The 15,926-nt window shown below is 41.6% G+C and overlaps 1 protein-coding gene across 1 annotated transcript in view; it reads left to right on the plus strand.

Annotated features, from left to right (window-relative positions):
- Positions 1–577: 577 nt before the first annotated feature.
- Positions 578–15,926, plus strand: part of LOC147665788 (voltage-gated inwardly rectifying potassium channel KCNH7-like) — a gene marked incomplete at its 5' end in the record, with an annotated part of 344,861 nt that continues 329,512 nt past the window's right edge. The window contains 2 exons of the mRNA XM_086949481.1: positions 578–977; positions 10,280–10,479. Of these exons, the coding sequence (XP_086805607.1) occupies positions 578–977; positions 10,280–10,479 (600 nt within the window). The remainder of the gene's footprint in view (positions 978–10,279; positions 10,480–15,926) is intronic.

A 15,926-nucleotide genomic window follows, 5' to 3' on the forward strand; every position in this document is an offset into this window, starting at 1 on the left:
GAATGTGCTCATTTTTAGCCCATCTGCCGTACTTGACACAGCTTTTAAAGACATAGGCAGGCTGTCTGCCCATTAAAATCTCTCACTGTTCTCCTGTCAATCAAAGTATTTCAAGACATACTTAATACCCATTCTGCAAAAGAAAATTGGCCCAAGATAGCTAGCTAGACACACATTGCTCGTTTTTGCAACCAAAATGTTTTAGAAATCTACTACATTGATACCATTCCTAGAAATGGGGATTCTATAGAAAGGTTCATTATATTAAAGGTGAGGCAATTTAAAATTAATCCTCAAATTTTCCCGACATGTAACAATCGTCTTCAAATGCACAAACCACATAATTCACATAATTGGGATGTTATGAAAATCTAGTAAAACACGATGACACGAACATTTTCCACTAAGCCACTGTGTTCTAGGTTAACTGTATGTGGAGGAACAGCATGACTATTCGTTGCACATTGAAGTTGCTTTCTCACAATATTACAATTTATTATATTATTGGGAGTTACCAATGTTATGGTTGGCATAAAAAGTAATTTATCTTTTGGCATTTTCTCACGTCTCTTGACAGACAACAACGTTAATTGGCCTTCTGAAGACAGCCAGGCTCCTCCGATTGGTCCGAGTCGCAAGAAAACTGGACAGATATTCCGAATATGGCGCCGCGGTTCTCATGCTGCTAATGTGCATATTTGCACTCATCGCACACTGGCTTGCCTGCATTTGGTATGCAATTGGAAATGTAGAAAGGCCCTACTTGATACACAAGATAGGCTGGCTCGACTCTCTGGGCGAACAAATAGGAAAACGCTACAACTATACGGACCTGAGCTCCGGGCCGTCCATCAAAGACAAGTACGTCACGGCTCTTTACTTCACCTTCAGCAGCCTGACAAGCGTTGGATTCGGAAACGTCTCTCCCAACACCAACTCCGAAAAGATCTTCTCCATCTGCGTCATGCTAATTGGATGTAAGTAGTATTACGTGCCTCTGTGTCTTCACAAATTAATTATAATTAGGTATTAGGAAATTATGTTATCTGTCGACTTCCCTAAGTGTAAGACTAAACGTTTATTTCTACGACGAGCTAAAAAAATGATGTAATTGGAATCTTCATTCACAAAATATAATGGGCCTTGAAACCAAAACCACTTACGGCAAAATTGAACATACCAGTACCACACTGGAGGAGGAAGGAACTACAATGGGGCCAGGTGGGGTTGGTTGGGTCATAGCATCCTTTCCTGCTCTAAAAGAACCCCCCTAGCCTTCCAGCCCACCGGGAGCATAGAAATGTGACATAATGGCCAGTCGAGTTTATATGAAATTCAGGTTTACCAGAATGATGAGGTTTTGGTCTGGTGACACTATTCATTCTGCACAAAGGTTTTCTTGGATTGCCAATGCTTAGTTTATCATTAGAATTATCTTTGTTTAACATTGCTAGTGTACTGTTTATTATCACTGCACGCGATTGTATTATTAGTGCATGGATTTCATTACCACTGCATTAGCATTTCCAAACGTTTTTTCGGTTTCGAAACATGAGTGTGACTTTTTAATAGCGGCACATTGACTTATGTGATCATAAAGTATTCCAGCAGAATCCTCTGCCTGAGGTCAGGAGACAGGGCTCACTAGTAGTTCTCCTAGTAGGGGTGTAGGAAATCTTCTTTCACGCAACTATGCAAAATTTTAGCAAAATAACACGAAATTACAAGTAATTATGTGAATGCAAATCTGTCATTTTGCATTATATTTTAGTATGAAATGCGCCTGCGCCTCAATTTTTGGCACGAGGGTGCATTTAGCAAATGCCCTTATCTACTTTCCAGGGGGCAGAAAGACTGTTGGGATAGGGGCATAGCCCAATGCAGGGATGTACACATCCTTTCCTTCTTTATTTTATTTTTTAATTTCCCTAGTGTTTATTGAGCTTCCTACCAAAGTGTGGGCATATTGGGGGTAAATAAATACTGCTGAGCCATTTTTGCCTCGGGGCACAGGCTTATGCCAGTGTGGGCCACCCCACCCCTTCTTTTTCTTGTTCTTTAATGCTTGCTGTCTTTAATGCCCTTCTGTCTGCTGTATAGTGGGGTAAATACTCCCAACTATGCCCCAGGGGCAGAAAAATACCTGGAGGGCAATGCCCCCCCACCCCCCGGTGTCTAGTGGATGGATGGATCCCTACTTGGGGATCACAGTCCCACCACTATCCTCTGAGAGCAAACTGTGACTAATGTTTCACTTTGTTCACTCTGACATCAATGCATCACAGAAATCAAAAAGAAGCTAACTCAGGTGTGAAGGAAGCTATTCCCTGATGTCCCAACTCTGTTTTTAAAAAAGAAAATCCTTCTGATGTAAACAAAAGTAGGATTTCCAGAAGCACCGTGGTGAATGAACAGTTCCCGTCCACCGCAGTAAAAGGGTTATGAATCTATAACATGTTATTGGAAGTAGAAACTTTGACATTATTGGAAGTTCAATATACTCTATCCATTCTGATAGTCTGTTCTTTGACTTTACCAGGTAAGATGGATGAATCAAAAAAAATTCCAACCATACATTTTTACCCATTGTTTCTCCCAGTTGTTCCAACAAAGTCATGGTGTAATATTTGTTTTACCGAGTATTTTCCCTCACAACGTGACAGCAATGTCTCTAGAGCATCTCCATGTATTTGATTTAATTATCAGAATTCTTTATTTTAAGGTATTTCAACTCAGATAGCTGGCACTGTGGTATACTGTTGAGGTTATCTAATCCGTTTATTTTTCCATTTTCTATTCTTTTTTAATCAAAATGCATTTTATTTTTAGATAATAGCTCCAGCTTTATCAAGAGGGAAGTTTAATTGATCCTACACATTTCCAATTCAACCAAAAGTCCAATCTATATATATGTTGATTGGAGAATTTTATTTTTATTTATTTATTTTTTCAATTTGTAGGGCGCAACAGCTACCCAAAAAGGGTTTCCCGGCGCCTAGACACAGCTAGTAGAAAGACAGGAGAAGGAAATTGGCTATTGAGAATTATTGTTCAAATAGCCAGGTCTTGACATGCCTTCTAAACCTGGCGTAATTTTCCTCCTTTCGGATAAAGGGAGGGAGTGTGTTCCAGAGGGATAGTCCCAGATGGGCGAAAGATCTGCCACCTACTCTTGCCAGTTTGAATCTCGGCACACAGAAATTGGCCGCCGATTGCGACCGAAGGTTACGTTTGGGAGTGTAGGGGTGGGCTAAAGCTAGGAGGTATTTAGGTGCCTTGCCCGCTTTAATTCTGAACATATAGTTCAGTGCTTTAAAGCGGATTCTGTTTTCAACCCTGAGCCAGTGGAGTTCTCGGCAGTGACTCGAGACTCCGGAGTTTTTTGGAATATTGCACAATAGACGGACTGCTGCGTTCTGGACCAATTGTAGTCGGCCGACTACTGATTTGTTGGCGCCCAGGTACAGAATGTTGCCGTAGTCAAGCCGCGATGTTATAAGGGCGTTGACTACGGTCTTTTGCGTGGGAAGAGGAGGCATCCAGAGGATTTTCCTCAACCATTTGACTATGGTGAGGCATAGCCCAGTAACTTTACTGGCCTGTTGATTCATGGAAAGGGAGTTGTCCAGAATAAATCCCAGATTTCGAACATGGGTCACGGGGTAGGAAGAGCGCCCATCTGATCAGGCCAGTGTAGGGGATTCCACAAATCTTGATGTTTTCCCAGGACCAAAATCTCTGTCTTAATGGAGTCTGGTTGAACGCACTTGCATCTGCCAGGCCTGACTTGGAGATTGTACCCCCTTTAGAGTAATATTCTTAATGTATTGAAAGTCTTCAAATGAAAATGCAGATTGTCCTATGTCCTACAGATATGTTGGATCTAAATCTTCCCACTTGGGGTATATATTACCCGATTCTGTATCCATCTCATCTGAAAAGCCAATAATAAGAATCATCTGAATGCACGAGTCTCACATTTTCAGTGCATGTCATCACTTCAGCAAAGTTAGTCATTTTCTGTAATTACTACATTTTATAGGAGCAATTTCACCTCGGAGATTTTTTAACCTTTAAGAATTTTAATGGGACACAGGTAGGCAAGGCACAGATTAGGAGATCGCAGCCTGATCATTGTCTGACCCCTGCGGCAATATCTTGGGACTGGACAAAGCTCCCTTCCTTCCTCCACTGTGAGAACTCTGGGGATTAAACTGAATGACCAACTCTCTCTACACTCCCAGGTCAGCTCTGTGGTGTCCTCTTCCTTTCTTTCTCTCCGCACCATCCGCAAAGTTTCTCGTTTCTTTTCCTTCCCTGCTCTCAAGCTCATTGTCCTGGCGATGGTAATCTCCCGCCTGGACTATGGCAACGCCCTTTACTGTGGCATGCCTGCCTACAGTATGCGACGACTACAGTTGGTCCAAAACAAGGCCCCCCGCCTGGTCTTCAACCTGGCCAAATCCCACCATGTCACGCCGCTCCTCAAATCCCTGCACTGGCTCCCCATGCGAGAATGAGCCCAGTTTAAGATGGGATGTATTACCTTCCAGGCCCGGACCAGCGCTGCCCCCGACTTCATCTCTTCGGAAATCAAAGCGTCAGGGAACTTTGTTCATCCTCCCAACACCTGTTGACAGTTCCCCGCTTCAGGCGTAAAAAGTGGGGGGGCACAACATTTTCCACACTTGCCCCAGCCTTCTGGCACTCTCTCCCCGCCCACCTTAGATCTTCCACCCACTATTCGCACTCCCGAAAAGCCCTTAAAACCTTTCTCCTCACACAAGCGTTCCCTCAATAACCTTTTCCCCTTTTTCCCCCGACCTTCCTACCCTCCCGGGTTCAGTACTTCACAGCGCCATGAAACCGCCAGGTGTAAGTGCGCTCTACAAATATTTTAAACTCAAACTCAACTGACACAAACCCACCCTCTCTCCCTACCCACACCCCAACCATTCCCCTCAACTCTTATCAGCCCTTTGAGTCATTTTCTCCCTGCACAGAGCAGGCTGAAAATGCCTGCAGTTTTGTTGCAGGAATTGGGAAAGCCATGTGTAAAAGGGCTCTCTATCTCTGGTTCCATGTGCTTATTTCTTATTCCGGGGAAAAACTCATAATTGGTGACTTTTGGTGCATCAATGCAGGCCGATATCAGGTATTAAGGCCATCTGTATTCTAACCTGAAAATTTGCCAAAATCATATTTTCAGACCCAAAAAAATGTATCTCCTGGCGCATGATCTGCCTGAGAGGTGTGTTTGTGTTTATTGACAAGATATTTAATTTCTGGTTTATTTATGTTATGTTATCATGGAAGAAAACATGAACATTTATGAAATTGCTCCCTATTTTGAGAGTTATGAGTCGATTCAGCATGGTTGATATCTGCTGTTATCATACATGGACTGAGCAAATATGGTTTATTTAATAATGTTCTCCAGTGACCCTCATTTATATCAGGACTCTAAATTACAATACTGTGAATGAGAGTATTTTTTTTAATAAACAGATATCTCCTCCCTTTATTTTCTCTCAAAGTCTATCCTTCTTTCATCCCATATTTGCATACAACCAGTATAAGTGCCCTCATGCTATTAAATACTGCAATAGTTAGCCAAATATGGTTTGCCTATCTAATGCGGTCTTTACTACTCCTAATGGGAATCTTGAAGGAGTCCAAAACTTTATAGAATGTGATGTATTAATTCTAAACATGTTTGTTTCCTATCCCTCCGACCAATCACGACTCTACCAATCAGTTTCATTATATCAGTCTTTCTTAGAAAGATATAACATTATTTGAAATGTTACTTAGAGAAGTATTTATGTACCTTTCCCACTTCTTAAATAAGGGATGACAACTCGTATTCCCCTGTCTGTTATACATGTTCTGTGGAAACTGTTGGAGCACACTGTAAATGAAAAACATCAAACTCAACTATCTCAACCTTGTTGCCTGCTAGAAATATGACCTCCCGGGCAGTAAAGTATCCAAAGTATTTTTGTTGCTATGCTCTATCGGGATTAAGCTCAAATGATCATCAATGCATCAACTGAATTTCTCATCAAGAATCAAATGTTTTAAATTCTTATGGAAAGCCTTACAGAAAATAGAGTAATTATATATTCTTTTTCATCGGTACATATTTCTCAAATCAAATCAAGTCAAAGCAAACTTATTAATATATAGTTAGTTAAAACCATTACAAAATGTCAGAACATATTTCTTAAAACCCTTTGGAAACTTCAAAAATCAAGACTGATGAATCACTTTCTATTATCTGTCATTTCCTATCTCTCTAACGGAAAGCCTTCATGCAAATGCCTACAATGATAGAATGTTTCGCTCCTCTTATTTTGACAGTGTTGTTGGGCATCACAAGGTTCATTATTTTAAAATTAAGATCTTTTAATTTCTCATTTATTTACAGATACCTTAGATTTCTATTGAATGTCTCTCTGAGATTTTTTTGCATGTCCATGTACATTTGTTTCTAAATATTGAAAATGAACGTCAGAAGTGCACCACATTTACATCATTACAAAAAGTCAAGGACATATTAAACACTTTCCATAATAAATCTAAATCTTCTCGTTCGTTTCTTTTCTTTAGAATGCTTCACATGTACACAGCGAAACCATCCAATGCGTTTCATCCATATGCAAATGGATCTCTTCAGGGCTGTAATATGATAGAAATATATAAGGCATAAAACACATTTATCTACTAAAAACAACAATTATAGCACATAATAACACAAACAACCTATGGAATAAATATATACAAATTCACAAGAACATAAAACAATACATTATTCAAGGACTTAAACATAATATCCACTAAAGAGGTGAACAACGAAAAGGACGAAAAACACAGTAACAAAACTGGTGAGTTGAAGACAAACCTACATGTACTAAAAACTATAGGTATTGGTCCATGTGCCCAAAATTAATCATGAAATTGTTACTCAATGCATAGAGTGTCCCACAGTATTTTCAGGCCACCATTTGGAAAAGTCAATGAGTTCCACTCATAGAAAAATAAAATAAATTATGATCATGTGTTTGGAGGAGATGTCACCCAATTCACCTAATATTTCTCAACGCGTTTATATGAGATAATGAAGGAAGATTTCAGATTAAGACTTGTTGTAATCAGAACCCATAGAGAGGTAAGAGGAGTAGGAAATAAGACGTGGGAACGGGGAAGAGGAAGACAAAATTGTATACATACAACAATAGTAGTAGGGAATTCAATGTTGGCGGCCTGTCCCTCCTGCCTTCTATGGATGGATTTCGCCCCTATCTCTGTGAATTTCCCCCTATGTCTCTTACCACCTCTTTGGACCTTCTGTCACGGCTGAAATCCGGCTCGCCATTGGATCCCTGCCCGGCGAAATGTCTGGGGAAAGTGGCTCCTGTTCTTAACACTCTTTTGAATCCACTTCTCAATTCTTCTTTGTCCACCGGTGTGGTCCCTCAGGCCTGGAAATGTGCCATGATCCTACCGCTGATTAAAAAGCCTAACTTTGATCCCCTCTTGCATGCCAACTATAGGCCGATCTCTCTTCTCCCTGCTCTGGCGAAAGTGACCGAGAAGCATGTACATCAGTCGATCTCCAATTTCATCGAGGAGAACGACCTTTTACACATGTCTCAATCTGGCTTCCGTGCTAATTTTAGCACGGAGACGGCCCTGCTCGAGGTCACAGACGCCATCAGGGAAGTGTTAGATTCGGGAGGCAAGGCCATGTTGGTTATGCTAAATTTGTCGGCGGCTTTCGACACCGTCCCCCATGATGGTCTCCTTTTGCGACTCTGGGAAATTGGCCTACGAGGGACGGTGTTGAAATGGTTTCAATCCTTTCTTACCGGCCGCCGGCAAACGATCTGGGCGCCCCCTTTTTCCGCCGATATGACGCCGCTAGAGGTGGGTGTTCCTCAAGGTTCCATTCTTAGCCCCATGCTTTTTAACATCTTTATGGCCCCTCTGGCGGCGGTGGCGGAATCCTTTGGCGCCCAGATTATATCCTATGCTGACGACACCCAGCTTCTGTTCTCTTGTGACAGGGGTGGGGCCTTCGACGGCATACGGATTAGGGACTGTCTTGATGCGGTTTTTGAGTGGTTCCGGCAGCATGGCCTAAAATGCAACTCCGATAAATCTGAGCTGCTTTTCTTTGGTTGTACACCGGACCCCAGTTGGAAGGCCTGGTGGCCACAGGACATGTTTCCTCCGGACAATGTCTCTTCCAAAGCGAAAAACCTTGGAATTGTGATTGACTGCGACCTCTCTTTCAGGCCCCAGATTATAGGGCTCTCTGGGAAATGCTTTGGTATCCTGAGGATGCTCAGGAAGTTTCTCCCTCTGCTGTCGCTCAAACACAAAAAAAACATTGTACAGGCACTTATAGGGTCGTGTTTGGATTACGCGAGCGCCCTGTATTTGGGCCTACCCAAATACCTTTTGACCCACCTACAGGTGGTACAAAATTCGGCAGCTCGTGTTATCTTTGGGCTCCCGAGACGGGCCAGTGCTGCTGAGTTACTGAAAGCATTGCACTGGTTGCCCATTCCCAAGAGAATCCTATTCAAAAGCCTGACCATGGCTTTTAAAGCCCTGCATGGTGTAGGCCCCAAGTATATTGGGAAACGTCTTTCTTTCTACCTGCCTAACAGGGCTTTGCGGTTAGCCTCTTTGGCCAAAGCGGTAGTGCCTTCCATCAAGCGTTCCAGAATAGGTGGTCGGTCCTTTCGCTACTTGGCTCCTCGCGGCTGGAATGAGCTACCTTTGTCTTTGAGACAGGCAAACAGCCTTTTGGCTTTTAGGAAAGCACTTAAGACCTGGCTTTTTGTCCAAAAGTAGCGCTAGATCTCCCTCAGTTTTTAGTTGTTGTGTTGTTACTCTGTATTAAGTTCTCTTCGCCAAAGCGCTGGGATGCTCTTGGGAGTAGCCGTGCGCTATAGAAGAAAATAAATAACATAACATAACAATTCAACTGAGTAATCTGTACTCACAACATCAACACAATATTCATATATGGTTTAGCTATCATTGCAGATGTGAGTCATCCTGGAACATTCAGTCTGGTATGCAGAGTGAGAGATAAGGGCACAACTCTATATCGGAATCCTGGACATGCCTAACACCCATGGAACAAAAAGATGTCAAAAGATAAGATGTTTATAGTGAGTAGGACAATTATTAACTGGTGAGCATCTAATGGTACCTACCACAGTATCACCAAAATAAAATCTTTCACTTAATTTCATGTGCATCCTTATTCCGATTTAACCAATTGGAGGAAATGGGCTAATCTGCCCATACTAAAGCACCTAGAAGTACAAGAAGGAGATGTTTAAGCATATTGAATATGATGGCACACCCCTTCATTCAGAAAGTGTCAGCATATGCAACATGGACCAAAGTATATCAATGTACATTGTCTTTAGCCTGTTCATGAACTTCATGTGTGTTCAACATTGAGGACATCAAGCAACCGCCCGATGCCCCACTACAAATCAATACAAATAACATATAAAAAACAGAATCTCAAAATTCCCAAAAGAAGCAATTAAAAATACGTATCATGTATGAAACTCAACGTGCAATAGAACCCTGCATGAAGGTATCCAACAGTTATATTGAGAAATCCGGGTCACAAATGGAGGTCCCGGGCTTTGTAGGTGTATATGCTGTAACTCAATTCACATGATCACTGATTAAAGACCATACCCCCACCCTAAGAGCAGGGCAAGAGCAATAAATGTGAGTCGCACACACATATACCATGAGCACAGTCACTGGCCCATAACCAATCCCCTATGTCAGTGTCATGGCCGAATGGAAAACACGGCACCTTCAATTGGAGGAGTTGTCGTGTCCTCGCGACCATCCACATGGAGAAAAAAAAACGCCACACACCCAATTTGGGAAATTCTCCCGCCCTACTGAATGGCTGTATGGTTTAGAAGAACTTATTACAATTGGTGTTTTTAAACATTATTCTGTCACCAAAATCTAACCGTTTGAGTTTTGACTCTTCCTCTGGTGTAGAACTTTCTCTCCCCCTGCCCAGTAGATTACCCACATATTGCCTGTTGTCTCCGTGAAAGTGTCAGCGAAATGGCTATACAGAATTGTTGTCAAATTGAGCAATGTTTACTTATTCTCTTTTGTGGTCTTTAATGTAACAACAATTTCCAGTGCAATACTAAAATTATTATCTACTAAGTAAAGAGAAGAGTTATACTTTATTTATTTGTCTTCTGAAATTTAGCTCTAATGTATGCCAGCATTTTTGGGAACGTGTCTGCAATCATCCAAAGACTGTACTCTGGAACTGCAAGATATCATATGCAGATGCTTCGAGTAAAAGAATTTATAAGATTCCATCAAATTCCCAACCCTTTGCGACAGCGACTTGAAGAGTACTTCCAGCATGCTTGGACTTACACTAATGGAATTGACATGAACATGGTACGTAGTTCTTTCTGCAAACATTGAGTCAAGAGGTCCAAAATTATATAAACTACTATTATGGATCTTCTAGCATAGTTTAAAGCACAAGCTGAACTGTGATAGGTATTGTATTTAGGCATCATACTAATGTTAACAATGTTTTCATACACCTTGTCCATGAATTGTAAGTGACTAGAAATATCAAGCACCTAAGTGGTTATGCACATCTTTATTTGCTTTTTTCCGTTACACCTTAGAGTAATTTTATATATACAGTATACCAAAGTACCAGGTACCCTATTGGACATCAGATGCTATTCCTACTACATATCAACTCTACCTGATGAGTAACACAGTGCACTAAATGTTTTATTGAAACTGAGATGTACTTATAACTTTACTTCAATTTTGTTTTATGCTTTTGTCTACTGAAATCATGTGTCTGCTAACATTTAACTGACATGGTACAACAAGGCAACAGCCTTTACTAGGTTGCCTTTGCCAGGCACTACCTTTATCATGCAGACTTTACCATGCATGTCTTTAACACGCAGGCAATCATTTGTGCTAATAACTTTGGCGTTGTTCGATAAATCTTCTCAACATTTGCAAACCTAGTACACCAATCACTGCAGCTGCTGTTTGGAAAGTTTCAGGGTGATTCAATAACAGAAACCGAGAAAAATGGGGGTCCCAAAATGCATTTTTCCCATACAATTTCCCATAGGTATTTTAGACACGACTACAGCCAGAACAGCTGAACAAAATTATACTGAATATGGCAGTAAATTAGCTCTTGATCCAGAAAGAGCCCTTTTTCTATTTCGTAGTAAAATTGTTCAGTAGTTTTGGAGTTATTAAAGAAAAAAATATTTATGTATATCTAGGGACGCAATTCCTCCAAGGATCCGGCAGACCTCATGGCAAGATGTGATTGGCTGCTAATATTTCCACTAGGAAATGTTGACAGCCATCTTGGAACTCGGACTCAGCCAAGTCACAGGAAAAGTTTTAAAAGAAAGACAAGCGGGCAGGATAGGAATCCTCTGACCACCCACTCCCCAGGTCTGGTGGTGGGCTCCCAGAAGGACCCCACCTGGGATAAAAAATGATTTAAAACATTTTTCAGAAGATCCACAGGATTTTTTTTAAAAGCGATGAGTGCGGGTTGTTATTTTCCCCACGGGCTTGCCAGGTCCCAGAGGGGAGTCTTTTCTTTTTGATTCGGGAGTGGGGTGCATGCATTACCACTCCCCGGGCCAATTTCATCCCCAGGGACTCCATTCCCCGGGGCCCAGCCTTTTACAATATTGGAAAGGGGCACATGCCCACCCTCCCAGCTGATTTCCGCCCTGGGGACTGCCACCCCCTGGGGTCTAGATAAAAGAATGAAGGGGAGGGATGCACAGCCCATCTACGGGCCGATTTTGAAGATGGGGACTGCCACCCTCTGGAGTCTGGCCATGAAAAAAAAGGATGAGCCCCAGCCGTGCAAACAAATGGAAGGGGGCCGCATGCCTCCATCCCGAAACCATTAATGGCCCTGGTACCCCATCCCCTAGGGCCGGCTCCAGCTATGTCTCGGGGTGCCTAGTCCCCTGTATATAGCGGTTTCCCTACCTGTAGTGGTGTGGGCAGGGAAACCTGTGTCTGCTCTCACTTGGCAGCAGCAATTATAAAGCTCCCGCTGGGCAAGAGCAAACACTAAGGGACATATTTACAAGCCCCTACGGCCACCACAACGTCACTTTTTCTGATGTTGTAGCTTAACACCGCCTTGTTAATAAGGCCCCTTTTTGCGCAATACTTAGCATGAAAGGGGTGGGAAAAGGGTGTTGCAGTGGGCATTTCACCGCAACACCCATTGATTTTGATGCTGCCCCATATTTACAAGGGCAGCGTAAATATGGGGCAACACTAATATTAAGACCAGGGAAAACCTGATCTTACCCTCGTGAAAGGAGGAGAAATGTTTAATTTCTCCTCCTTTTTGCTATTTCTATTTGTGCTGGATTGTGCAGCTCACATGGAAACAGTAAAAAACAGAGACTCCCACACCCCCTGAGAGACATACTCACTCATGCACCTACTCACAGATCTATTCAAGCACTAATTCATCCACTCACAAACACGCTAAGAGACTCTAACACGCACACTCACAGACCCATTCAAGGACTCACACACACATTCATGCACCCACTCAGAGACTCGCACACACACACTCACAGATCTAGTCAGACACTCATGCACCCATTCACAGACCCACTCAGAGACTCTGGTAGACTCTCACAGGCCCACTCAGAGTCTCACACACCCACTGACTGACCCACACAGACACCCACTCACAGACTAAATCAGAGACTAACACAACCACTCACAGACCCACTGAGACACTCATGCACCCACTCACTCACCCACGACATGAGTGATGTAATATGTGAGGTCTTTATCGGTTCATTGCAGGGATGTAAATTATGGTTAGCTCAGGCAACTATAACTGCTGAATTGCACTGGTTTTGCATGAGTGGAATCTGAATCTAACTATAACGTGCCTGTAACCTTTGTTTTTTCTGTGAAAAAAAATATATATATATATATATATATATATATATATATATATATATATATAGATAGATAGATAGATAGATAGATAGATAGATAGATAGATAGATAGATAGATAGATATAGATATATATAGATATAGATATATGAGTGGCTGTATGGGTGACTGAATGGTTGTGTGAATGGCTCTATGTGAGAGTGACTGGACATGTAAGTGAATGTATGGGTAAGTGAGAGGCTGTTAGACTGAGTGTATGGGTAAATGAGTGGGTGTGTGAGTAGCAGTTTTACACAGTAACTATATGTGTGAGTGGCTGTTTAGATGAGTGAGTGGGTGCATGAGTGAGTGTATGATGCATGAATGGGTATGTAAGTGGTTTTGTGGATGAGTGAATAGATGTGTGAGTGGCTGTGTGGGTAAGTGAGTAGTTCTGTTAGTAGCTGTATGGGTGAGTGAGTAGATGTGTGAGTGGCTGCATGGTGAGTGAGTAGTTGTGTGAGTGGCTGTGTGGGTGTGAGAATGGGTATGTGAGTGGCTATATGGGTACATGAGTGGTTGTGTGAGTGGCTGTATGAGTGAGTGAGTGTATGTGTTAGTAGTTGTATTGGTATGTCAGTGGTTGTCTGGGTGTGTGAATGGATGTAAAAGAAGTTGCATGGGGGTATGAATGGGTATGTGAGTGGTTCTGTAGATCATGTCATCAGTGATGTCATTTGAGATGTCATCAATGATGTCATGAGTGATGTCAATGACCATGTCATGAGTGATGTAATATATGAGGTCATAAGCAGTGCATTGCGGGGGCCGAAGTTATAGATAGCTCAGGTAACTATTAACTTCTGAATTTCACTGGTTTTGTACAAGTGAAATCTGAGCCTAACTATAATGTCCCTGTAACCTTTTCAGTGAATTTTTATGTATATATATATGGAGAGATAGAGGCTTTTTACTTACCTTTTTATATTTGGTGGTAAAGGCATCTGCATGGAAAAGGCACGCACGGTCAAAGCTGCGTGTAAAAGGCATGCGTGGTAAAGGCTTGCGTATTAACGTAGTACAACCATACAACTTCGCACTTTGATTTCTTCCCACAGCAGTGCTATCATGTGCCATGGTGTCTTTACTTTCTATTTTCTATTGTACCTAAAATTACAGTTAACATGCCTAATTTCATAATTTAGCATACTTGTGAAAATGTTATATTGCATTCACATTTAAACCTTGATATTAACTTTAGCTTGGAATTTTTAAATGCAGTTTAAGGTTTTAGAATCCTTCCAATGTGCCTAATGAATTTTTGATAGTTATATTTTATGTATGATGGTTAGCTGTCTGTGGTTTGGTAATTGACTCTTTTCATTTTCTATCCCCAGCTTAAATGCCTTTAACTATTAATTTTCTCACAATTTTATGAATTAATCTGACAGAACAAAAATCAAGTTCCAAATTGCAACCTGACCCATCGAGCTAATTTGTAATGTAATGGCATAAGCAGTGGCACTGCCAACACTGCCTCTGCCTACAGTGACACATCTGTCACTACAAATCATCAATCTGATATCCCAGTCTCAGAAACCGTAGGTATGTTGAGTAGCACGTCAGTATGAGACTCGGGTACCCGCCCTCGATGAAGCGGGAGTAGTGGTAATGTTTGTTATAATGTCTGTAAGGGAAATAGGTGGAAGCAAAACAATGTTGATGATGGGATGAGCAGATATGAATTATAATGGAACCACAGTAGAAAACATGACGTTGTGGAGTAGAGGAGAAGAGAATACACAACAACAATGGGGAACGCCAAACATTGCCAATATAATTTGAGGGGCTGTGCAGTAGAAAGGTTTTACAAACTGCACCTTAGATCCCTCCCTGTGTCTTGAACATTTCTGTCTAATAAACTTTTTGTTTATCTGATATGGTCTGAGATTATCTGGTATCTGATATGCAGGTCTAGGTATCTGCAAAGGCTGTGGGTAAGGTGTTAAGGTGGGAGTTTGTTCTCAATGGACAGTGTACAGCAGCTTCGGTCACTAATCATTTGAAGAAAAGCAAATCTTACCCAGTGATATCAACTTATGCAATTTGCCCAAAGTCACTGAATCCACAACACATACAGACATGTAGATAGTTCACTCTTCCTCAGTATAGAAATAACACAGGACATAGAAAGCCATTTGTCCCCGAATGCAACTGCAAAACGCCAATTTTTGTTCCAGAAGTCCTCTCTTCACTGTTACAAGCTCTAGAACCCCTGGTTGTACTGAACTGATTGTTAACAATGTTGACAATTGGGCTGGTAGACACAGGAACACTAGGTGTGCTGAGCAAAACTCTGAAGCTTCTGTAAATCATGTGGAATTCAGAAGCAATTGACATGATATTGAGAAAGAACAAACCCTTGGTGATCTTTTTAAAATACAGAATCCATATTCACAAACATAATTAAGACAATGCTACTCATGAGCACATGCTATGAGAGCTTCACACCACTTGGAATTAAGTCCTCAAGGCACTACTTTAAAATTGCACACATACATGTTATAAAAGTATGATTGTAATTGCATAGTTTTATAGCACAATTCCTGTGGTGGTTTAAAGAGAGTATGTTCTAAATGACAAAAAATGCCAGTTGTGAATTACACTACCGTTGTCTGACTACAAGCTAGGGGGATATTCACAAGGACTTAACTCTGAATTATCTCCACCTTAACGCATCAAAAGTGGAGATAGATTTAACACCCCATTCACAAGATGGTGCAAACTGCAGACATCACCAGTATTCCTGCGATAACTGCCCAAAAATATATATCCACGGTGGACACCACCAACTAACCCTAACGAGATGCAGAGTAGGCATTCCCGTGCAAAAACACATGAAAAAACCAAAACACCACTTTCACAA

Source organism: Lissotriton vulgaris, unplaced genomic scaffold (assembly GCF_964263255.1).
Source record: "Lissotriton vulgaris unplaced genomic scaffold, aLisVul1.2 SCAFFOLD_2125, whole genome shotgun sequence".
NCBI classification, from domain to species: Eukaryota; Metazoa; Chordata; class Amphibia; order Caudata; family Salamandridae; genus Lissotriton; species Lissotriton vulgaris.